A 26,386-nucleotide genomic window follows, 5' to 3' on the forward strand; every position below is an offset into this window, starting at 1 on the left:
TGTTTTATTATATATGCCAAGTCTTGTCTAAAATTTGCATGTCTAAAAGCAAGTCTTAGCCAAGACTTGCATTTAGACGTGCAAGTCGTGACTAAGACTTTCATTTGAAGTGTAAAAAGTGGCATGATCATAGCTCTGAATCAGTACTGATATAAGATTTTCAATTAGGCGTACCCAGTCCCGATATTGACTTGGCGTTAGGTCCGGGTTCACTTTGATCTTTACGTTCAATAGTGCGATAAAAATTAGCAGTCGACATTGCAAGCACGTTTTATCATACACAAGCAGTTAATTTGATCACATGTTCGGTTTTCTGATAGCATCACATCAAGTCACACAAGCCGCTGAAACATGGCCATAGCGATTATAAACATATTGACAATGACCTCGCTGATGTAATTTATTCTGAATAGTATGTTCTGATAATTTTAACAATAGGGAGAACATAACTTTTTGGTAAATTGGCCATGAGTATTTTGTCCTGCCATCCCTAAGCCAACTCAACGTAATTTAATTGATTGTTCTCAGTCGTTTAAAACTTGTTTTAGTAGAAATTCAGCACTCCACTTTTCAGAACCCTGGAAGTTCACATTTCAGAATGAAAAAGCCACAAACGGTATACATTAAACAGGTTAGCTAAGTAGAAAAATAAATTCACTTTGAAAAACCACTGGTTAATGTTGAAATCCAAATCTCATATTAGAAATCATCACATTAAAATTGTTGAAAAAAACTTGCAAATAACCATAATACGGCCCATTCAACGCTGGAAACTCTTTGAACTATTCCATTGAAGCTGCAATATTCAATCCATGTTCTCAAAATTAGTCTTCAAACACAGACTTTAATGCGAAGTGAAATTTTTGGTTGATTTAATGGAATTTTGATTTTTGGCAGAGATTGCAGAATAAACAAAGCCTAGAGATAACCCTGCAAATCATTTCGCGTTTTTTAACTGGATTCCAGTCAATCGAAATTCCATGGACATTTTCAAACAAACAGTTTCTTTGAAATATTTCGGCGTTTTCAATCAGCATCGGTTTCAAATAATTACGTTTTCAACCAGCAGTTAATTGCAGCCAATGAGAACTCCTCTTCCGAGAACACCCAACCAATCAGAGAGCGCATCCTTCACAAAAGATAGATAAAAAGAATGAAGTGCAATTGGTATGTGGATGAACTGAGCTGAAGTGAGGTGTTGGTGAGACAGATAAAACAGAGGAGAGGGTGATGAATGTTTATTTGTTTGTATGTATGTAGTTGATTAGAGGTTGGAAGTCGAGGGGGTCGAAGGCTGACTCATATCGGCATCCAGGTGAATATAAAGCTGTTCACGCCGCCTACACATTAGTCCACACGCGATTAGAATCACAAGAGCCTAAACAGCAACCAATCACGTGACAGGTATTATTTCAGTTATTACTAACACTAATATCATTACCTATAATACTGGTAAAATCTGAGCAATGCTCCCAAATTGTCGAGTTTTGAGTAAACGGTACAGAAAGCGGAGAGCGATTAGCGCAATGAATTGTTACTTAATAATAAATCGGAGGTCATTATCTGTCACTTAGATTTTTAAACTTGATTAAACGGTTTATCGAATTTTTGTTTAGTATTGGATAGATTTTCAATATGAACGTAGCTAACCATAATCAGATTTTGTAGCGGGCATGAAAGCCACTTAGATGATCTGAGAGGAATAAATAAGTGATTAGTAAAGCAGTGGTTACATAAGGGTGGAATGTGTTGCATTCAGCAAGACATGGGAATATCACATACAACGCAATACCAGAACTACAAGCCCAGCTGTTTCGTAACACAGGATTATATTACTGAAGTCTAAATTCATAACAAGAACGAGGTACACAGGGCAGATTCTTTCCTTCAAGCTTTTCACATTTTAAAACCAAGCATTAATTAACTAACATCCGTGCGAAATTATCTCAAAAGAAAATTCTGAACTACAACTAATGAAACTTGTCAGATTTTGACTGATACAAAATCATTATCCGCTAAATTAAACAATAAAAGTTTTGGATTGCAGAGTAATTGTTGGCTGTATCCTTGTCAAGCTGCCAACTCATCGTAGCAATACAGGAACAGTCCCTGAAATTTAGCATCAATGCCTGCCTATCTTTTCGTATTACAACAAACTTTATCATTCGCTTACGCTTACAATGTAAGAATTTCATACCTATGTAATCTTTTCATGCGCCGTCTATATTTTCATTTTTTGCTTCATGCACATCACAAAAAAGGGTCATTCAAAAATGTTCACGAACTAATTAAAAATTTACAAAAGATTACCTGCAAAAGAGCAATTGTGACGCCTGCGATGCCGAAGAAGAGAATGTTTCCTTCCGTTACTTCCTGTAGCTTACTACAGCATCCCTGCAAAACAATCTACAATTCAGGACGAATGATATCATATCAGCATATACCATATCTTATTGAAGAAATGACCAAAGCCAATATAAAACTATCAAACCTCCCTAAGTCAAATCGATTTTCTCTCTGCTGCCGAGAAGCCCTATGAAAAAGTTTCATTACGTACTTGACCATCGCTGACGTTGAAATGGCTTAGAACGTCCGAAAGTAATCTTAAATATAACTGAAAAACGCCATTTAGAGTGAGTTAAGTGATTTAAGATTGAAAAATTAATCATACAATTAAGTTAAAATTCAATGCTAATGAGTCCAAAATAAATGCACAACGCAGCTGATTACCGATATAAAGATGCGAATAAAACCGCTTTGATTCTTTAACGCACGAAAAAAAATCATCAGACAACGAAAACAACCCGCAGGCTGCCCGAAGATTGCCTGTGATCAAAACCCAGGGTCCAGATTGTGATTAAACAAAATAAACAATTGCTTTTTCTACAAAAACTTCGAAAGTATGTGTTCTCATATGGTCTAGTCCTGAGAATATGGGACCAGTACCAATACCATTAACCATTAGATCTGGTAACTAAAGCTAAGTTGAAAAACTAATGCCACCTAAAGTTCGAATTTATGCCATTTCGTTTTTAATAGCCGCGAAGCGATAGCTGAGGCTATTAATGGCCTTCTCTTGGTTTTTTTTACCATTCAAAGAATTTGAATTGTATTGGGGCGCTGTCTTTTTTTACGACTCGAAGAGGAGTATTGGAGAAGTTTTTTTAATCAATTTTATTGGAGTGATTTTTGAAGCGGGAAATGAAACGCGTGAAAAAATTTGGAGTGATTTTGGAGCTGATCAAAAGTTAAGAGCGGAGCGAAAAGAGTGGTTTTTGTTCATACCGCTGTTTTTGAGAGATCGAGAAATTGATGTATGAAAAAAATTTTCTCTAAGCGAGCGAAATTTTTTTTGTTCACGTGCGGCTTTTAGAAGCAGTTTTTTTACAACTTTTGATGATTATGAGGTTTGATTATGATATTGTATTAGTTTTAGGCTTGTTTTGATAGGAATTGAAGGTTTCAAATAGTTAATTCTGAGTTTTAAATTCTAATTTGGAGGGTTTTGATCAGTATTGCTGATTTTAGACGAAATTTAATGATTTTTTGGCTATTTTTTTGTATTAATGCTTTAAGTGGTTTTTGAATAGAAGCTTGTTACTGAAGGAATATTCAGCTACCAATTGACTAAAGTTTTATTGGTGTAAATCATTCTTTTCTTCGGAAAATTGAAAGAAAAATTGAGAAAATTTAAACCATTTTTCTTATTTTTTTGCAGTTTTTCTTTTTTCTTAGTCTTAGACAAGTTTCTTAGCCTATTATCACTTGCCCCTCGTTTTGCGAGCTTTCCATTGCCCTAAATGGAAAGGAATTTTACTCAGCTTTATGTTTCCTTGTACTATTAAAAAAACTGATTAAGTTTTTCAGTTTTTTTTTTCAATTTGTTTTTGAATGCCGTTTCTATTCTTCCTTAAATTTTTTATGGCGTTTGTGGAGGTTCAGGGTTCACAATATAAGTTCTAGTTGTGTACTCAAAAGTATGGGAAATTTTCTCCTTCAAGTCGTTTCCGGAATTCCTCCGGCTATGTTTTTTCTTAAGATCTGTTCACACATTTTCATGATTTTTGAAGTCAAATTGGAGTAGTGATTTTGGCCACGCCGAAACAGGAAGTGGAGCGAAAAAGCTAGTGGTTTTGTGGCGTGAATTTTTTTGCTCCAAATTTAACAAAGAGTGAGAAAACGGTGTTTGAAAAATTCGCTTTCTCGCTAGTGGTTTTTTGTTCACATGCGGCGATTTCCTTTTGATTTTTACAGTTTTTTCGATTTTTTGGATCTGATTTTTTTCTTAGTGGTTTTCCCAATCCATTCGTAGTTCATTCTAGGCCTAGTTTTTTGTTTGAACCAAATTTCCTAGTGGTTTTTGTTCACATGCGGCATTTTGATATTGATTTTCTGGTTTTTTAAAATTTTTCCTTCTGATTTTTTTTAGAAATGGTTTCCCAATTCACTCACAGTCCGTTTTAGGTCTAGTTTTTAGTTTAGTCAATGTAAATTCTTTGAATTGTACGTCAGGACTTGTCCTGCTATGTTTTTTTATTTCGTCGTGATTTTTGTTACGACCATATGACGTCACACCCACATAAATCTGCTTTTTATTCATTCGTTCGAGCAATTTCAACTGAAGTGCGTGTGTGACGTCATTTTTTGCTCTTAGTGGAGCGAGTTTTTTTGTTCATTTGCGTGATTGAAATTTTGGTCACACATCACTTACCTCACTCTCAAAAATGACCTCCTCACTTTGATATTGACTTTTTACTTTGATTCAAAGAGATAAGGTCAAATGGGTGTGTGTCAATCTAAATGAAGGTTATAAGAGATCAGCTAATAGAGGCAGCAAAAACTTATACAGATTTTAATCAGAATATAACATATCAGCTTTCAATGAAAAGACGAATTTTTTGGTCTGTCTTTTTTACTGTTTTTTGAGACTGCAGATCTACGAAGCTATTGCGGCTTTTTCTGGCAATCTGCCAGCTATGTTTGATGTTTGGCTGATCTATATTGATTTTGTCCATTTCAGAGGGCTTTGCTGAGCAACTATTGAACGAATAAAAAAAACTACTCAAAAATATTCAACGCCAATTATTGGACAAGAAAATAAAATAGGAGCACAATTATAGTCGACAGGGAAAATGTCGGCGCTATTAGTAATACGGACCAAGAAAAACCGCAATATTTCTACGCTCATCTAAAAAATTTGCAGCTGTAATTAACATAAACAGCTAGCGTCTAACTAACTGCTCCCAAACGCGTTATCTGATTTGAACCTCTAGGGCAAATTGATCGCATTTAGTACGTTTCCTTAAATTCTGAATGACGAAAAATATACAGAACATAAACCGAATAACGTCTGAAAAATTGTTCTCAATTGTAGCTACTTGTCCTGCTATGTTTTTTTATTTCGTCGTCGCGATTTTTGTTACGACCATATGACGTCACACCCATTTAAATCTGCATTTTGTTCATTCGTTCATGCAATTTCAACTGAAGTGCGTGTGTGACGTCATTTTTCGCTCTTAGTGGAGCGAGTTTTTTGGTTCATTTGCGTGATTGAATTTTTGGTCACATATGACTTACCTCACTCTCAAAAATGACCTCCTCGCTTTGATATTGACTTTTATTTACTTTGATTCACAGAGATAAGGTCAAATGGGTGTGTGCCACTCTAAATGAAGGTTATTAGAGAGCAGCTAATAGAGGCAGCAAAAACTTATACAGATTTTAATCAGAATATAACATATCAGCCTTCAATGAAAAGACGAAATTTTTGGTCTGTCTTTTTTACTGTTTTTTGAGACTGCAGATCTGCGAAGCTATTGCGGCTATTTTCTGGCAATCTGCCAGCTATGTTTGATTTTTGGCTTATCGATATTGATTTTGTCCATTTCAGAGGGCTTTGCTGAGCAACTATTGAACGAATAAAAAAACTACTCAAAAATATTCAACGCCAATTATTGGACAAGAAAATAAAATAGGAGCACAATTATAGTCGACAGGGAAAATGTCGACGTTATTAGTCATACGGACCAAGAAAAACCGCAATAATTCTACGCTCATCTAAAAAATTTGCAGCTGTAATTAACATAAACAGCTAGCGTCTAACTAACTGCTCCCAAACGCGTTATCTGATTTGAACCTCTAGGGCAAATTGATCCCATTTAGTACTCTTCCTTAAATTCTGAATGACGCAAGTAATACACAAAATATAAACCGAATAACGTCGGAAAAATTGTTCTCAAACGACAGGCGTGGCAATGAATTTAGGGGCTGAAGCCTGAATAAAATTTTCTTTATGGGTGCAAAAACATCCAAGGGAGGGATTCACCAATTGCGCTAATTTTCTTTTCCAACTAACTGCAATATTTTACATGGCTTGAGCCAAGGGCGTACTCAGGCTCAAATAAAAACAAGTGCCTTTGATAAATTACGTTAGTTTAGATAATGTTGGATTTTTCTGTTAAAATAGCAGTAAAACGAGCATAACTGTACAATATTACCAAAGATTATGTCAACTATTTATGATGACGTAAAACGTTCAATATTGGTTATTAACTCAATAGTTCAATAACTAATAGTAATGTGCGGTAGACAATTAATGAACAATTTTGTCAGCTAGATTAACGCGTGCAATCTTACAAACGTGCCTTTGTATGAAGAACATACTGCTTTCGACTCTCGTTATTGACAATTTCAATCGGCTTAAAGGTCTTGCTTCAATTCACTAAAAGTACAAACTAATAGTAGTCAAATATAATGGAAAAATTGATGCGATAGCGTTGGACTTGCAGGTTCAAAATACACATGAAAAAAAATTAAAGTCGAAAAATATTCTGCATAGATGGCAATATTACAGCAAGGTTAGAGCTTTCGCACGCTCTAACCTTGCTGTAATATTGCCATCCATGCAGAATATTTTAATACTTCTATAAAATGTACTTTATAATTTAATGGACTCATTAATCGATTTGAGACTCCCTTCGCTGTGGTACAAAAACATTAGTTTCAAATGCTGTCATTTGAGTTTACGAAAAAAATTAAACCAGTTTTGCTGCTCTTTTCATTTGATTTTTAAGAGTTAACTGCCCTCAATTGAGTTCAGCTGCTTAAAATTGTGAATGACAGAGAGCAATTTAGCTCACGCAAAAATCAAGAAGCGAAACAAAAACGTCACGCACAAAGAAAAAAACAGTCAAGCAAACTACCGTTTCTCACAATCGCTTTTATGTTAGTCAAAAAACATATTTTGGATTGAGAGCAACTGGATCACGCAAAAATCAAAAATTAAAGCTTGAAAAACTTACTTGAAAACAAAATTGCTCTAAAAAAGCGAAAATTTTGCAATAAACGCGCGTTTACAATAAATGCTTCCAACGTAGTAGTACCCAGGACAGTAAATCCTCCCTTTACGCGAGCATACTTTCAGGCCAGTTTTAGGTCATTGACCTCTCCTTAATGCGGCTCTTAAACATGCATTTTTCCCCTTTAGAGCTCGAGCCTTTAATATATAGAATTTTATTCGAGAGCGAATTCGTAAAAATAATTAAAACATAAACCGACTAACGTCGGAAAACTTGGTATCGAATGACAGGCGGGGCGTAAATTCTTTTTTTATGGGTGCAAAAACATCAGACGAAGGTAGAGTTCGAACCCCGACCAACTGAGCCTGATACCTTCAGCTCGTCTGAGGTATTAGCCACTCGCCTATCAGGGCCTTGTCAGCAGCTCTCAAACAATCATTCGAGAGCAATTAAAAATCAGTTCAATCGTCAAAATTATGTACCTGTAGGTGTTCAGGCACTGGTGGGTCAGTGGCATTTGGATCATCATTAGCGGGTGAAGGTAGCTCACAGTACGTGAAGTTATCGGAAAAGTCGGTCTTTCTCTCTGACATGTCGCAGCATGACCAGGGCAACTTATTGGGGTGGTCAAAGTTCCAATTTGTTCCCTCACTAAACCAGTCAGTGTAGTCGTTACAACCACAGCAGGTCAGCTGAAACAAACAAGTGTCAAGCATTCGTGTACAAATATAGCACCAAAGTTTGATGTTTCAAATTACACAAAGATGTTTTCTTTGAAATAAAATGAATGCTTCAATGACAAGATTGACACATTTGATCAATAACATCTGATTAAACTAACTTACAGCTGTCAAAGCACTTTCAACTAATAAAAAATAGCCGGCAGATTGCCGGAAAATAGCCGCGATAGACCCTTGTGGCCTTCCATGAATTGAAACAACTAAAGAAACAAGATAGGCAGATTGACCAAAGTCCTTTATTAGACAACTAGATTTTTTGGGTTAGATACGTACTGTCATTTTTATGATACACATACGGTCTATAAGGAAAAAGCCCTAAAAGAGCTTTTTCAAAATTGATTTTCGAAATCAAAAACTCAAGACTAATACTCAAGAATTAGGGCATATAAGTTTGGCACTACTTAGATGCACACTATTGATCTTTAATTAGTAAATGTTCATAAAATTTAAAGTTCCATAAGTGAGTTCAGAAGTCATTTTTTGAGTGAGGTAAGTCACGCCATTGACCTAAAATCAGAAATGACGTCACGAACACAAATTTTAACTGCAAAGCAGTAGAAGTCACTGAAGTCATTGAAAGTCAAATACGACACAAAAATCTGTTAGACAAAGTAAAAAAAATTAGGAGCGCAATAATAGCCGCCTGGAATTTCTGACGCGGCTATTAACAAATGAGAGGTTTATCCGGTTATTACATTGGAATAGAGCATTGCAATTTCAGCCCACAATGCACTATTTTCTGCACTATTCTTGGCCAAGACTAGAAGACCACAGGTCATATAACTGTTTCTGAAAAAATCCGCCCCGTTTTTGACATGAAAAAGACTCCAAGGCATTAGAAACATACGTAAAAAAGCGAAATAGTCGAAAAGCTATATTATGCTTTCTGGACTAGTGATTGCGGATGAATCTTATAAAGAATTTTGAAACTCCGACAAGGAAACGAGGGTCAACGAATTCATCTTGATGTTAATGCTTGTATGCACTTGCCTGATCTTCATCTGCATTTTTGCACGTTTAAAATTTGGACTCACATATTTGACAGTTTTAGATACAGCTTGCGTTGCAATTTTAAAGGACAGAATTTAACTGAATGACCGTTTTGAAACTTACATTGGACTGGACCATATCCAGAAATCCTGAGCACGCAGATCCTGGTCCGTACATATTGACTGAATCTTTCCAGTCGTTGGTCACTGTGTTCACGATCTAAAACACACAAAACGGGCTGAAAAAGTTCAAGCAAAGGCAGACTTTAGTTTTTATTTTCAGTAAAGAATTTTTTCAAGCATTAATTATATTGCTTAAATTGCTTCATCGTTTCTCCATTCTCAGGTAAGTTCTTCTACCTTGGTCTCTTCGATACAACTTAGTTTTTCGTCCACTTCGTGGACTTAAACTTAAGAGGTGACTTGATGTTGTACCAATCTTCAATTAATGGAACAAGATTTCCACGATCCACACTGTCCACCTATAGGTCTACGTCAAATGAGTATTGTTTAAAATCCAAATAGTCGCTCTCTGGTGACTTTTTCGATTCTGATTATGGCGAAACTTAGAGAGTAAAATACGCACTATGTCACCCTTAAGAAAACTAACTTTGCATAACAAGATACTGGAGGTGATAGGTAACGCTTGGCAAAACAGGATCGCAGATATTGATGTTCTTTCTTGCATTATTGAGCTTTGACATTGAAATCGAAGGTCAGATTCACGGTGCAATTTTCAAAAGTAACAACGTCTTCATTCAGTAATGATTTAGTAAGAGCGCACTAATTTTACAAGCTATTCGTGTCCATATTCATACAGATTGGGCCGTGATGTCAGATAAAAATCTGTGCAACCAAACGACTCACAATACTTGATCTTTTTAGGCTGCTCAGTACGAAGATTCTGCAGAATTATTCCATATAGAGAACCGTTACGAACGAACCCTTGATTACACAAGCAGTTATGGAAAAATTGCCAGTTTTGAGAAATTCTCTGACCACTTGCATACTCTTCAGTGGTGGTGGTGGTGGTAGTAGTAGTAAGTTCAATTGTTATCGAATGGTGTCCACACCTTAATTGTACGGATGAGCGAACTTCTAGTGCCAATTATAGCTTCCACAAAAAAAAAGAAAGAAAGAATTTATTTAGCAGAATCTCAGTAAATACGTAAAATTAACACAGCACAAGTTAATGAGACTCGGAAAGGATAGGTAACGGGATCGTTCGATCCGCCTTGTCCTACCCGTGGCTATTCACGAAATATTAAAAACGAAAAAAAAACTCAAAAATTAAAAATATTTTAATTTCCAAAAATCTGCAAATTAAATGTTGTCTATCTTTCCAGGTAAGCTTTTTGATACCATAGACTCAAGAGGCATTGACTACTTATCCATTCTAAAGTATGAAGAGCGAGGGAGAAAAAAATTTTTTTTTTAAAATTATTAAGATTAAAATTTTTTTAAGTCATTTTAGAAATTTTTAATTTTTACAAAAATAACAAAAAATGCATTATCTCGCATTCTAGAAGAGCTAGAGGGGTCAAACTTTTCACCCAGAATCAGGGCCTAAAATTGGATGTCCTGTAGCATGCAGCCAAGCGGGTTGAGATATTGGGTTCCTAAAAATTAAAAATATGTTTCACCAAATCCTGGTTTTGTAAAAGGTACGTTTTTTAATTTCATGATAATTTTTTTTAATTTCTTTTGCATTACACTTACTAATATTTTCTGGCAACACATTGTTGGTTTGCAGGAGATTGAAGAGTTTCGAGGCCCTGTATTTTATAGAAAACCTCTCTATTTTGGTCCTAGCAATGGGTTCAGATAAAACCTGATTTGATGAAGACCTGGTGCATCTTTTGATTTCTTTCATTTTGAATAAATTGCTGGGAAATATTTGTTGAAGCAATCCAGCAACTGATCGTAATACGAATTTAAGCAATTCATATACATGTAACTCATATACTGTTAAAATTTCATTTGAAAAGAAGACATCATTGCAATGATCCCGTCTGTTACGAAAATAGACAAACTTTAGAAACTTTTTCTGCAGCGAGAAAATAGGATTTAGCCTACTGTAGCTACAACAACCATATACAAGTATACCATATTGTATAATGGGTGCAACATTGCTATGATAATAGTTTATTATTTGAAACCGGGGCACGTAGTGCCTCAATTTCGAAATGATTCCACACTGCTTACCGAGTCTCTTTGTAACATAATCAACATGTGAATGGAACGAAAGTTTATTATCAATATAAATACCTAAATATTTACACACAGGCTTACAATTTATCACAGTTTGATTTAAGCTGAAAGCAGGGTTGGAAGCACTAGGTTTTAAATTCATTTGTACAGTTTTTGTTAAGTTAATTGCAAGCTTATTGGCATTTAGCCAAACATTGAGGTTACAGAGGTCCTCTTTTATACCTTTCACGTCATTGTTTATTGCAGTTAGGTTGGTGTCATCAGCAAATAGTAAAACTTGTAGGGATTTACAGGAAAATGGCAAGTCATTTATGTATATCAGAAACAATAGTGGTCCAAGAATAGATCCTTGTGGAACACCGCAATTTATACTTTGCCAAGAAGAGGATATATTATTAACTTCTACCCTTTGGATCCGATTCGAAAGGTAAGATTGTAACCATTTCAAGCATTGCCCTCTAAATCCATAGCTTTCTAGTTTATAAAGCAGGGTGGAATGGTCTAGAGTATCAAAAGCTTTTCGTAGATCAAGGAAAAAGCTGATCATATTTTTATTCTTCACTCACATATTTTCAACAAGTTCCACTAATGCATCAATGGTACAATGCTTCGATCGAAAACCATAATGCTTGGGGTACAATAAAGAAAACTGCTCAAGATAGTCATACATTCTTACATACATTGCCCTCTCAAAAATTTTACTCCAAACTATAAGTAGTGATATTGGCCTGTAATTATTTTCACAAGTTTTAGGTCCATCCTTATGAAGTGGAAGAACTTTCGCTTTACGCAGCTCTTCGGGGAATTCGCCGTTTTGAAATGAGAGATTTACCAAATAAGTCAGATAGGGAATCACCGCATCAGATGAGGCATTTATAATTAAGTTGCTGATATAGTCATCCCCTGAAGAAGATTTATTGTCCAATTTATCAATAATTGATTTGATTTCACTTTCACTTACATCATACAGAAACATTGACTTTTCAACTTTCGGTACCTTTGGCAGATTGGTGGGTTTAATTGTTTTGGTGACTTCTTGGGCAATTGTGGTGAAGTATTTATTGAAACTTTCGGCAATCTCAGGAGCCGAGTTTTCTATACAAGAGTCGAGGGCAGGCACGATCGAAGAACTGAGATGCTTGCCACTTATATCGTTTCAAAGCTTATACGTCTGTCTTGAGTCTCCAATACATGAATCAAACTTCCTCAAGTAAAATTGCTGTTTTGTCTTAACTAAATTGCTTTTAAATTGATTACGTAGATCCTTAAATTTCTTTAAAATCAAGGGGTCTTTATTTTGTTTCCAATTTTTGTTTGCCTTGTTTTTCCGAGATCTTAGATTTTTTAACCTGGTGTTAAACCATTTTGGTTGCGATGTTGTGGCTTTTGAACAGTTTATTATGGGGGCTACGTCATCAATAACATTGGCAAATATATTGGCGAACAGATTAAAATCATCATTGACATTAGCAGTTTCATCGAAGCATTCTCCTAAGCGTTGCAGTAAACTGGATTTAAAGTCTGATACTGTTTTAGGGTTTTTCAGAAAAGAAGTATCTCTAAAAGAAACAGGCCGTGGTGGTTTGGTTTCAGTTTTTATTCTCCATCTCAGAGAAACAGGAAAATGATCAAATAAATCTTCATATTCCAGTACTTCAGTCGTATCTACATCAATATTTTGGTACACGAAATGGTCTATACATGTAGAGGCAGAATGTGTCACTCGTGTAGGCTCTTTTGGACTCAAATAGTACCCGTTTGATTCGATAGCGTTCTGATAATTTTTTGTAATTAAGTTATCTTCCAAAACATTTATATTGAAATCGCCACAGATGATCACTGGAGTATGGCAGGTAGAATTTCGCTCCAGGAAACAATCAAATTTCTCTAGGAAATCTTTTTTATTGGTTCTTGGTTTATTATAATTAACCCCCACTTTAAAGTTATAACCATCTTTTGATATTTCCGAAAAAATAGCCTCCTCAAAGTTGAGGTCAAAAATTTTTATCAAGCTACAGTTGCTTTTAACTTAAATCATAACACCACCACCACGACCGGAATCTCGGTTTTTTACAAAGAATTGGTTGTAGCCATTGATCAAATATCCATTAAAATTATCATTTTCACTTAGCCATGTTTCTGTTAAACATAAAACTTCTGGTGGAGACTCAAGACCAAGTACTAGTGCTTCCAACTTATCAAAGTGTGGCTTGATAGATCTTACATTTAAATGAAGAATTGAAATAGTATTTAAAGAACTTTTTGTAGCACCATTTTCTTTTTCAAAATTATGATCCACTTTCTTTACTTGTTTCAGTAAAAACTCTAGACTCAGACGAATTAAAGCACCTTTGGACAGTATAAAAATCATAACCTAACTTTTGACCACCATCATATAAGGAATGAATCTTATACACTTTATTGTCAGCAGCATCGTTTTTAATATAATGAATAGTTCCTTCTCTAGACCACACTTTCTCAATTCTCATGTCCTCTTTCATGAGATTGAAGAACTTTAATCTAGTTGCAGTCAGATCTTCGAAAATTCTTACATATTTCAACTGATCAAAGTTTGCTGCGTTTTTCTTACTCTTCAATAAATTGATTTTTGCTACCCGTCTGGTGAAACGAACAATCACATGACGAGGTTGTTGCCCATTGAAATTTGGGAGCCGGTGAGCTATTGAGATATCATCCGATGTTATGCTCGACTCTAGAGCTGAAGCAAAATCGACAACTTTTTCAATCGTCCTATCGTAGTCCTCAACATTCTTCTTTGCTGGGTCATCTGACACTTCTTCGGGTAATCCAATTATGCGAACATTTTCGCGACGGTTGTAAGATTCAAGAAGCTCGCTCTCACATTTGGCTTTTAGATTGCACCTTTCTTCAGCATAGTAAATCGATTCATTAACTTCCTTCTTTATCTCATCTTTTGCTTTTTTCAGCCTTTCATCTATCGCTGATTGGATGCTTTGTATTAACTGCTCTTCTATTATTTTCACAATACCCGGGATCGCTGATGCAACGGCTTCTTGAATTGTATTTTTTTAGTTCAGCATTGTTATCATTATCGTCAGTTGGACTGAAGGCACTTCGCAATCGCTTGTTGTCAGCTTTCGCAACTGGTGTTTGGTCATGGTATCTAAGTCCTGGCATCTGTTCTTTTTCATTTGACTCTGACATCTTCGTTCTCTGAAACTATTTAATAAGTTTATCACAACAATTAGGCTACAATGGAACAAAGGCCCAGGAATATATATTGAACTTGTATCTTCAAACTAAAACCAGTATAAGAGTGGTCGTCAACTTTTTATGAAGCTCGACAACCTTTTTTGCAAATTATCTCCTAACAGGGTTTAAAAATTGGGGTGTCATAGATGTTCATCAGCATTCCTGGTGTCTAGCTTTTGGCTTTTCGCTATCAATTTGATTCAGATCTTTCAATTGCCGGTAAATTGACGCCAAATTTACCTTGTATGAAGATTGTCCCGACCAAAGCTCATTAAGCTGAACACAAATATGCTGGTCTCGTAAGTAGTATCCCATGATTTCATTACGAACGCTGTTATTTTTTCTTCACTGTTGGACATCTTTCATTTCTGATTTATTTGGCAGAGATCTGGGTTTCGCACCAGATTAGCACTATCAACATAGCCAGCAAATTGTCGGAAAATAGCCGCCGTTGACGCGCTAGACGCACATCGGGATTGAAACAGAAAACAAGAGATAGAAATTGACAAAAAATTTTCCTAAGTTTCAAAAATTGTTCTAATTCAGTGTGCTGTTTCAGTTAGATTTTAAACCCATACTTACTTCAGCTTAAGTAGGGTATTAAGCTACTGAAGGGTATTAAGCTTAATACTAATATCAGCTAGCAATCGCTCTTATGAACTTTGATAACCTAATTCAAAAAGACTTAATGACCGGGATTTATCGGTTTATCCAGTTTCTTTTGATTTTGCTCTTCTGAAATAGACCGTATTCACTGAATTACGTAACTCAACGCTTGAAATAATTTAAAACCCATTCAGTTGCAACAGTGAGTGAAGTCAGAAGTCAAACGTGAAAGTAAGTCAGAAGTCAAACGTGAAAATCAAAAGGTAAAGCGAATTAAATTTTCATTGACTAAACTAAAAACTAGACCTAGAACGGACTGTGAGTGAATTGGGAAACCATTTCTTAAAAAAATCAGAAGGAAAAATTTAAAAAAAAACCAGAAAATCAATATCAAAATGCTGCATGTGAACAAAAAACCACTAGGAAATTTGGTTCAAACAAAAAACTAGGCCTAGAATGAACTACGAATGGATTGGGAAAACCACTAAGAAAAAAAATCCGATCCACAAAATCGAAAAAACTGTAAAAATCAAAAGGAAAATGGCGCATGTGAACAAAAAAACCACCAGCGAGAGAGCGAATTTTTGTTCAAACACCGTTTTCTCACTCTACTTTAAAATTAGAGCGCAAAACTTTCAAGCCGCAAAACCACTCGCCTTTTCGCTCCACTTCCTGTTTCGGCGTGACCAGAATCACTACTCCAATTTAACTTAAGACTTCAAATATCATGAAAATGTGTGAACAGATCTTAAAAAAAGATAGCGCCCCAATACAATTCAAATTCTTTGAATTGAAAAAAAGGAGAGCGCCTAAACAATAGCCGTTTTAGAAGATGACGGCGGCTATTAATAAAGCAAGTACATGCATTCACTTTCATACTACAGCCGGAAAACACTGGAACACTACTTTTCAGAGAGTAGTATGCTTCTCAACCTTCACTTACCAGTTTGAATTTGCGAGCATTGTCTAGATCATTTTTCAGAGCCGATTTTATCTCGAGCCTTTTTTTTTTCTTTTTCTTGGTTAGTTTTGCTTCGGATGCGTTTTTACTACTTTGATCGGGCGATGAGGGCATTTAATTTTATACTTATATGCAGGTACAGATTGTTCTCAATGGACCACTTTTCAATTGACCTGCTGTTTTATTTAGAAAAATGGGTTCCTTTGCTACAATTATTATGCGCTTTATCAGGATGAATCAGGATGGCTAATACAGGTTATAAAGAGCGAATGGGAGACTAAAGTCTCTGATTTTCCTGCGTTTAATTTCATGTTCTTTTCGGTTCGTAAGATTGATTGAAATGATTTTCAGAAATTTCACCCCAGACCAGTATTTTCTACTCTACTCAGTAAAAACCGATGTGGAATGTAAACTATCAAAGTCCTTCTTGAAATCCAGATACAAAACACATTTGCTTCCAAGGATTTGGACAAACAGTATAGCAATTAATTGAATAGAAAAATGTGAACAATCAATTAACTTAACTGGTCAAACTAATCAATTATTGCAATATTTGCAAATTCTGATCAATTAAAAATAACTTCCTATCAATTGTCTACCTTTGGTCGAAACCAAAGGTTTTGGAAAATCAAAAATATGCATAGATGTCTATACCATTTCTTGCACTCATTAATTCATCATGAACAATAACACTTTGCTCAAAAATCTGTCGAATTCTATTCTATTTGAAACAGAAATTCCTCATTACGGGAATTTTCCCTTAGGTTTGCGACCTGTTAGGCTGTTCTTTAAAATTTCTCCAATTATTGGCAATTAATTGGATCGTTCCAATCAATAATTGCAATTAAAATATGGTCACAAGCCAATTATTGCAATCAATTAATTGGTGTCAAGACAAAATACCCAATGTGACAAAATACCCAAAATATACCCAATATTTTATTCTAACGTTGAAACTATCACAACGATTATTTAGCATAATATTTAGTTAGTGCGTTTGGCCATGCCTCGAGGGCCATGGCCATGCCTCAGCGGCCCATGGGACTTGATATGAAACTATCACAACCAAACATGGGATTAAACTAGCAACTTAATTACGAGAAAACATGCTTGTAGATTTGAGTGCTAATTTGTAATCGGATTATTGAACGAAAAGATCAAAGGGAATAAATTGGGTATAATGGCATTGGGTATTTTGGCACATTGGGTATTCTGGCATTGGGTATTTTGTCATGTAACCCAATTAATTGCAAATTAATTCAATTTCAATTAATTTCTCCAAAGCCATGATTGCCTCTCATTATATTCATAGCTTTTGTACAGGTGGGCAAAAAAACAACAGCATCTGAGTGATAACATTTTTGTCCTCTGTAAAGTATAAATAAAACAGATGACAACTTTTTTCGAAGAACGAAATTACTCTTCAACTATGTTTCAAGATTCTTCCGCGAATACGGGAACGAGTTGAACGTAACTACTCTGCAAAAAATGTATTGGATTTTTTTCAGGAAACACTACTCGGAAGAAAACAAATGCAGTTGGAGAGTGATATGCAGATGTAGAAACTGCAATATGAGTGAAAAACTTTAAAACTGAGCTGTAAAAAGGGTGAAAACCCGAGAGATCAAGCTCTAAATCTTTAGTTATTATTATTATATTATATAAAACTTTTTGATGTCACTAATATAACACAAGCTATCATTATTTGCGCTGCTACTATTCTATAAAAAATATTTCTCTTAAGAGAGACAAACAGCTTGTAAAAACTCAGATCTAATCAATAAATTCGTGAAAATCCCTGACAGCATACGCAGCCACTTTTTGGAACAAGTTTTAGAGATCTCTGCGGATCAGCGACTAGTTCCATAATTAGCTCTTCATTTTTTTTCGCGAGTTCTGTCCCGATTGAATTCCCGATAATTTTCAAAATTTCCAAAATTTGAAAACAAAAGAATATAAATCGAAACTGAATCCTTCGCTTACTGTATCTTGGAAGACGAATGCCAAAACTGCAGCGGTGACTTCAAGGCACAGAACTGTGAAGGTAAGGACGAAAAACTGAAACAGCGAACAAAAACATACTTTTAACAGTTATGCTACTGTATATGCAAGAAACGTTGATTAAATTTTCTACACATCTGAGTTTAAGTATGCGTTAACTTAGTGATTAGTAGTTTATGAAACTGAAATTTATATACCATATTGAAGCTAGCATTTTGGTGGACAATAAGCCAAAAAATTACTTACAATTGAAAGACAGCATTTGCTTTCTCTTACTGCTCCACAGCAACCCACAAACGAATTTAGAAACAGCAGAACGCCCACTATCCCGATAACAGCAAGTGGAATGAGGAGATAGAAGTTTGCAAACTCACAACTGGTGGAGAAATACTGAAGGATTATCCACGTGCAAATGAAAAGAAGACCACCCGCAATCAACTATAATTGCAAGACGAAATATTAATCAAAAACATGATTGCGAGCTAAAATCAAAAACAATAGTTACCCAGAACAAAAAATTGATGAGGAAAATGGAGAACTTCGAGAATGATGTGCAAGTACCCATATCTGAAAAAAATTTACTTAGTTATGATTTGGATATCACAGTCCGGCTTCTGCAATCAGCTGCTGAATGAGCGGTAGCTCGATACGTAATTGGTAGCAGTTGTTCCCAACTAATCTCTTCGCTAGAAAGAAAAAATGGTTAGGCCCAGTACCACAGCAGGCTTTCACGCATAAAAAATTTGCCAATTAAATTAAATTAAAGTAACTGACGTCTTCGAACTTTGAGTCCGATTATCAACGCGAGATCTTCCCGTTGCTCATTTTCGATTTGACTCCATGGTTAAAATAAACAATACACCAGGGATTTTCAAAAACTCCGGAATAAAGATTGCATTAATTTTGATGTAATTAATGTAATAAAATGTTGTAAATAAGATATTAACTGTAAATAATTTCAAAAACTCGTTGTTATTTTAACTCATTTCTTAGAATTCATAGTCTAAGACAAGTTTATACACTTTGTAAATGATTTTATTTGATCGTTAAACCTGACGATGAACGCAATGTTCAAAAACGTTCGTTTTTTTAAATCAAATTAATTTTTGATTGAGAATTCTTCTCTGCAGGTTAAAATATGAATGCATGCATGATTTGAAAAAATATGTATTCCTTCAAGTATCATTAAAGTTTTAGTTATAATCTAATTTCCATTTTGAAGCATTAAAGCATTTTTGCAAAACAACTAAAAATGGCAGATGTTACACCACTGCTAGAAAATGCGGTCCTATAGATGTTACGAACAACAGTCCTATATCAGAGTTTAATGTTTTTCTCCGAAAAAAAATGAGAAAAATTTGCATTCCCACATTTCGGCAAATTTTGAAAGACAACTGTCAGGCACCTATTCTTTGCCTCATAGTTACGTGATGTTTTTACCTAAATAAAATCTCAAATATCCCTAATTATTCACCGTATGGCTATGCTGACGACTTCATGGAGAGCAAAACTGACGCCACTTGGCTTGTGGAAAAGATTCAAACCTGGAGTGAAGACAACCACATGTCCCTTAAAGTCGAGAAAAGCAAAAAAAACTTTGTCTGAAAGGAAGCGCCTCATGCGAATCCAGCGATTCGATCGATGCGGTGTCTCAACAAAAGGATCTTGGAGTAATCATATCTAGAAATCTGTCCTGGAGTCATAATTGCTCTCGAAGAACAATCAAGGCCTGGCGAGTCTTCTGGTTCTTGAAAAGAAACTGTTCACACAAAGCCAATCCCGCCACAAAACTGAATGTGTACGTTGGTTACGTAGTGCCTGTTCTGACCTACGCTTCCCAGGTCTGGTACGCATCAAAAACTGACCTGAAGTCGCTTGAAAGAATGCAACGCGAAGCCACTGTATGGATGTGGGGAAAAGATGCTTACTACAAACAGCGAAAACTAAAACTCAACATACTGCCTACATCGTTGTATCTTGAACTACATGATATTCTATTCTTCAACGCAACATGTCAAGACAAGTATGCTCTAGATTCGAACGACAAACCTAAATCCAGATTATTAGAAGCGCGGCAAAACGAAAACTTCAAAGTTCCTTTTAACAGGCTGAAGAAGACCGATAAAAAATTTTTGACACTGCGCGACTTATGAATATCCTTAACAAGCACATACTTAGGAAATGAGTTGACAAAGTCTAGAATGACAAAGATCTGTCATCAATTCTTCGATAGGAGCTACAATGAGATGGAAGTCTGCACCTGGCGAACTCTCTGTCTCTGTGGCTCCTGTAACCCTGCCAATAAAATTGTGCCAGCTGAAAACTGAAGGGTTAATTTCACCCCTAGGCTCGTCCTAAAGCCTATCTACTACTACTACTAATTGCAAAAAATTAATTCAAATTTAGATTAAAAGAAATTTTGCGAATACACAGAAGAAATTGTGTGACATTCAAATCATTTTCACAACGAAATTAAGAACTTGCTTGCCCACTCTGAAATCATTCTTTGATACGAATTTGAAATCCCCTGTGGTATATAGTAACATGTAATGCATGGAAATGAATCTATAATGGCCAAACCAGCGGACATGTTACCACAAGAAATCCGGAACATCAAATGAAAGACTCCACTTTGGAAAATAACTCTTTGAATTTTGTGGTACAGCGCATAATTTTGAATCAGACATTTTTGCTGCAAGTCGCGGGGTTGAAAAACTAATGACAATTGAAGCGGTCAGCATCAAAAAAATAAAACTGTAACTATATACGCGCGAGGAGTACCGGGGGTGTGAATTGACATTGGTCATTGGACAAAACTGATTGCGAAAAATTAGGTGAAATAGCATCGTCGGCAAACTGGTACGCCAAAAATGTACGTGAAACACCAATGTAAAGAGGTGTTAAAAAATTCGTGTTTTTGTGAAAGATCAAAAACTACTAGCTGTACCATTTGATACAGGGTGTCGTTTTTGTGTAATGAAAGAGACAACATGCTCAATAAACTAAATGAAATCATTACTACCAGTTAGTTTGAGGCTCGTAAAAGAGAAGGTGACGATTTAACCATAAAATCTGAGAAACTAATAGATAGCAGTTTGCATCAATTATTGAAACAAGAAAAAAGATTTATCACAGGCTCAGGGCAGCTGGATCGCAGCTTTGTAGACTGGCTCAAATACATAAAAACGGTACGCCGCTTCGGCCTGTTCAGTTAATACCCGGTAGCAGTTACGAGAACCTCAATAAATTTGTCTCTAATTTTCCAGAAGTAAACAAATGCAAATATTGAGACAAATTCGAAAGATGTCAGAGCCGCTTTAGAGGCAAACAAATTAGAGTAAGATGAGCTAGTAGTATCTCTCAATGTTGAAAGTTTTTTTAAACCAATGTAGCGGTTGAGGAGGCCATTGAAATTGCGCTTAAAGAACTGTACTCTAGTGACGAGGTTCCTGAGATTCCAAAGTCAGCGATGATGAGCCTTTTGAGACTAGCTGTAACGAATGTTCACTTTCAGTGTAATAAAAATTAGTACACTCTATTGGAAGGTTTAGCTAGCTGCAATTTTGGCAAAATTGCGGATGAAATATTTTGAAAAATCCTTGCGGAAATAAAATTCAGCAAGGGAGAACAAAACTCCTGACATGAAAGGAAAATGCATTGATTTTAACCGACTCGTTACTTTCCGAGGGAAAAGAGTCGAGTGCGGATCGTGCAAAAACTGGTTTCATGCACAACGCCGTTCCTTTTCTGCACATAAAGGTACAACAGAGGAGACTCAGGAATTAAAATTCTTCAAGAGGTAATTGGATGACATAGTGTGCGATGTCAAATGGAACCCTCTAGATTACCTTGAGTATGCAAATTCTCTTCACCAAAAACTTACAATTCAATCTTGAGACACCCAACGGCAATGGAGATCTGGCGTTCCTAGATCTCAACTTTAACGTTAAAGATGAAAAAAATTAGCTGTTATTGGTATCAAAAATCGATTTATACCGTCATAATCCTAATTCCGTAGCCATGAACCGATACAACCTAAGAAAAATCGAACTCAAGGGACGGGACATCGAATTCTCAGTGCAACTAGTGAATTGTTATCCTTTGATATAGCTCTGAAGAAAAACCAGGAGATCTGGACTGAAAATTAGTATTCAACTGAGTGGTCTTCCAGTATTGTTGATGAGAACTTGGATAGATTAGTCACGAAGGTATAGGTTACACCAAAGTCATACAAAATTGAACAACATATCAAAACAATTAAAAGTCTCAACAAAAATGAGCTTAAACCGATAATTTTTCATCAATACATAGGACACATCACTCAAGCTTTTGCAAGTAAAGTGAAGAAATGTCTGATATTCAAATCATTTTCACAAAAATTTCAGAACTTGCTTGCCCACACTGAAATTAGCTTTTGACAAAAATCTGAAACCGCATGTGGTATATAAATTTACGTGTAAAGAATTTAGTTCAATCTATACTGGCTAAACCAGCTGACATGTTACCACTAGTATTTCTGAGCATTAAAAGAAAGGTTCCCTTGCTGGACAACAGCTTGTTGAATGTCGAAGTACAGCGAATAACATTGAATGGGAGATTCTGGATTCATGTTGCGTGGTTGAAAAACTGATGACAATAAAAGCTATCTAAATCAAAAAGCTGACACCGCAATTGGATACGCGTGACGAGTACCGAAAAAGGGAATTTACATTGAAGTACCAGTTCATATGCAAAAAATGGACTTTGGAAATTTACAATTTTTTGTGGTACATGTTAATTCGAAATTTTTTCAACCCCAACAAGTAAAGGATACCAAAAGATATGAAAGAAAGTAAAAACTTCTTATCAAGAATAGAAAACAATATAACCGGGAATTTTAATAATTCCGGAATAAAAATTCAAATAATTATTGTGTAATAAATGAAAATAAGCTGTTGTAAATATGATCTTAACTGTTAAATACTTCAAAAATTTGTTGCTATTTTAACTCATTTCTTAGAATTCTTTCGCTGGAATCAAAGACAAATTTAAATACTTTGCAAATAATTTCATTCGATTGTTGAACCTGACGATAAATGCAATTTTTGAAAACGTTCGTTTTCTAAAATCAGTTTAAATCCTAATTGACAATTAATTCTTCTCTGACATTGCAGTATTATTTGAGAAAAATGGACTTTGGAAATTCAAGAATCATTCTAGTACATGTTTATTCGAATTTCTGTTAACCCCAGCACAGATAGGAATGAGTGTAGAAACTCCTTTTCAGGAAATGAAAAACAACTAGCCGGGAATTTCGTATGAATTTTCAGTTTTCTAGGCGTATTTAATGCAACTAAAAGGTTGTAAAAGAAATATTAACTGTAAATATTGTTCAAAAATTTGTTGTTACTCTAAATCAATTTTTGAAATTTGAAAGAAATAGTCAATGACAAATACATATACTTTGTTAAAAATTTTATTCGGTTGTGAATCAGTTTTAATTAAACCTAACAATGAAAGCAATCTTCGAAAATGTTCGTTTTTTAAATCAATTTAATTTTTATTTGAAATTTCCTGTTCTCTGCAGCAAATTTAACTAGTTCTCAGTGCCATATACCTCTCCAAGGTCAGCAGTGAAATCCGACTAATGAATGTAGAGGTGCAGCAGGCGATAGCGCGGACAAAGAACTCAAAAGCCTTGGGTCCCGACCAACTTGCTCCCCTGATGCTGAAAAAGCTTGGCCCTTTAGCAGTTGCGTTTATCACCAACATGTTCAATTGCAGCCTCGCGAATGCGACCATACCCAGCATCTAAAAGAAATCAAGAGTGATTTCTCTCCTTAAAGAAGGAAAGTCGCCGAAAGAGGCCAAGAGCTACCGGCCAGTCTCAATACTGTCGCCAATGATCAATTTGATGGAAACGGCACTACTTCCGACCGTAATGGAAGGCGCTGTCTATACCGAACATCAGCATGGTTTCAGAAAACGAAGACCGACAACCTCAGCTCTCTGTGAGATTGATGGGCATATCCGCGCAGGTCTCAACAAGAAGACACCGGTGGATCGAAACATAATGGTTGCTCTCAATCTCCGTGCGGCTCTTGATACGCTCAGTATCGACAAACTGGTTTGCAAAGTCAATGAGATAGAGATCGACCCCGTACTGAAAAGATGGCTGAAGAGCTACCTTCACGGCAGCCAAGCAATAGTAGAATTTAGGAACAGTCAGTCAAAAGCGCGTAAAGTCACAACCGGTGTGCCGCAAGGCGGTGTATTTTCGCCATGTCTTTTCAACATCTACATGGCCACCGCACCGTTGCCCCCCGGAGACATCAAACTCGTGAGCTACGCGGACGACTGCACTGTTCTCGCATCTGGTTCAATCATAGCGGATCTCGAATTCAAAATCAACCAATACCTGGGAACGCTGCTCAAATGGTTCGAAGACAACAAACTTGAGCTATCACCAGGGAAATCCTCGGCAACCCTATTCTTGACATCAAGCAAAGAAGTCAGCTGCATCCTCAATATCCGTATGGGAGGCTCCCAAGTCTCAACAGAAAAGCACCCCAAAGTGCTGGGACTAACTTTCGACCCGATGTACCGGTTTGGCAAGCATGCCAATGTGATTATGGGGAAGGTCAGGAAAAGAAACAACATGCTCTCAGCCCTAGCTGGAAGCAACTGGGGAAAGTATAAGGAGCTCTTCGTCACTACTTACAAAACTACTGGTCGCGCAGTCATGAATTATGCAGCACCAGTGTGGTCGTCTGGGTTGGCAGAATCTCACTGGCTAAAACTTCAGCGTTGTCAGAATGCAGCCCTCAGGAATGCGGCAGGATGCCTGAAGACGAATATGCAGGACGACCTACACAGGGAATCCAAAGTCATGCCAGTCAAACAGCATTGTCAACTACTATCAAAGCACTATTTACTTATGTCTCAATCACCGCACCGTCCTAACCATGGCCCTGTGTTTCAACAAGGAGAAAGAGAGATGAGAAGAGCGTTAGCCATGGAGCACTCGGAGGTAGTAAGTGATGCAACAGAACTTGAGCACCCAAAATGGATGAAACGCGGCAACCTTGTTCTCCACACAAGAAGCGTACGCCAGATGATCCACGCCGGAAAAACCAACAAACTGCTCAATGACATCCCGTCTCCAATTGCAGATGAAAAACGAAATCTTGCGCGAAAAGCGAGGACAAAATTAGCACAACTCAGAGCGGGCTACTCAAGAATGCTAAACTCGTACCAAAATCGCCTCGACCCAAATGTAAAAGATGAGTGTCCAGATTGCAAGAAAGCCCGCACGACACTCGACATCTTTTCAATTGCAAGAGGAAGCCAACGAGTCTAGACGTAACAGCCCTGTGGACAGATCCGGTGACTGCTGCAGCGTTCCTTGGAATCTGGAAGCCAATGCGTTCCCCCTGGGCTACAACAAAAACAACAACTTTGTTTATGTCTATTGAAAGCTACTGCACAATGACAGATTGCTGATAAAGATATTACGTACGCAAAGAAAATTTTCTTACCTTTCCAAGTCGATAAAGATGAATTTGTGTAACTCGAACTTGAGGCTGTAAAAAGAATTGTTTTTAATAACATCAAAAAACGTACAAAAGCCAGAAATAGCCCAATTTGAAGATCAGATAATATTTACAAAGGACCATAACAGATCGAAGTACAAGCCTGCAAAATCATCGAAACCAGAACACCGCTATAACAGCCTGAGAATCAGTTGAAAAATAGAGAGCTCAAATAAAGACTGTTACTAGTTAATTGTGTTTTTATTGTATCCACCAGAACCACACTATGCAAGAACCTTTATAAGTACGTGAGAAGTTATAAATTTACTCAGTAAGTGCTTCGCTATTAACGCTTAAAACTTCCACTAATGATTTCCAACAGTAGGTGCGTCACAACAAACTCTGAAACTTCTTCAATTTGGCTTCAAATCAATTTCCCGATGCATGACGCATTATCGTACTTTGAAGAATTGTTCAGAAGGGCAACAGAGTTCCCAAAGAGACATAAATGGCTGCAATCAAACCACATTCCAAATGTTTTGGTTCAATATCGCAGCACAAGCTCATCAATTCGTTCTACCCAGAACTCACTGTAAAAAAAGAACATTTTTTTTTAAGATTTCAACGGGTGTGTATAATAGACTCATATTCCTGCAGGTCGGAAGGAAAAAGAAGTTGCCTAAGAACAAGAAACAGCGCTTGATCCACTGTTTTGAAATTTAAGTATATGAATTGATGCATAATTGATAGAAACAAAACATTTGTCGGAACTCTGATAATTTTTGTCCATTTTTTGGAAGCAAATCAAGTGAAGTTGCAAGAAAAAACTGAATTG

General features: G+C 36.2%; 1 protein-coding gene across 2 annotated transcripts in view; it reads right to left on the reverse strand.

Moving 5' to 3' along the window:
* Nucleotides 1-637: 637 nt before the first annotated feature.
* The window catches only part of LOC142345738 (tetraspanin-3-like), a 550,337-nt gene continuing 524,588 nt past the window's right edge, over nt 638-26,386 (reverse strand). For both annotated transcript variants that reach the window (XM_075398034.1, XM_075398033.1), the window contains exons 2-8: nt 18,546-18,609; nt 18,287-18,478; nt 18,023-18,097; nt 9,152-9,247; nt 7,781-7,990; nt 2,311-2,394; nt 638-1,378 (exon numbers count right to left, since the gene is read on the reverse strand). In XM_075398034.1, coding sequence (XP_075254149.1) covers nt 1,265-1,378; nt 2,311-2,394; nt 7,781-7,990; nt 9,152-9,247; nt 18,023-18,097; nt 18,287-18,478; nt 18,546-18,605 — 831 coding nt within the window. In that variant the 5' untranslated portion in view covers nt 18,606-18,609 and the 3' untranslated portion in view covers nt 638-1,264. The remainder of the gene's footprint in view (nt 1,379-2,310; nt 2,395-7,780; nt 7,991-9,151; nt 9,248-18,022; nt 18,098-18,286; nt 18,479-18,545; nt 18,610-26,386) is intronic.

Source organism: Convolutriloba macropyga, chromosome 9 (genome assembly GCF_964194025.1).
Source record: "Convolutriloba macropyga chromosome 9, txConMacr16.3, whole genome shotgun sequence".
In the NCBI taxonomy this organism is placed as follows: Eukaryota; Metazoa; Xenacoelomorpha; order Acoela; family Convolutidae; genus Convolutriloba; species Convolutriloba macropyga.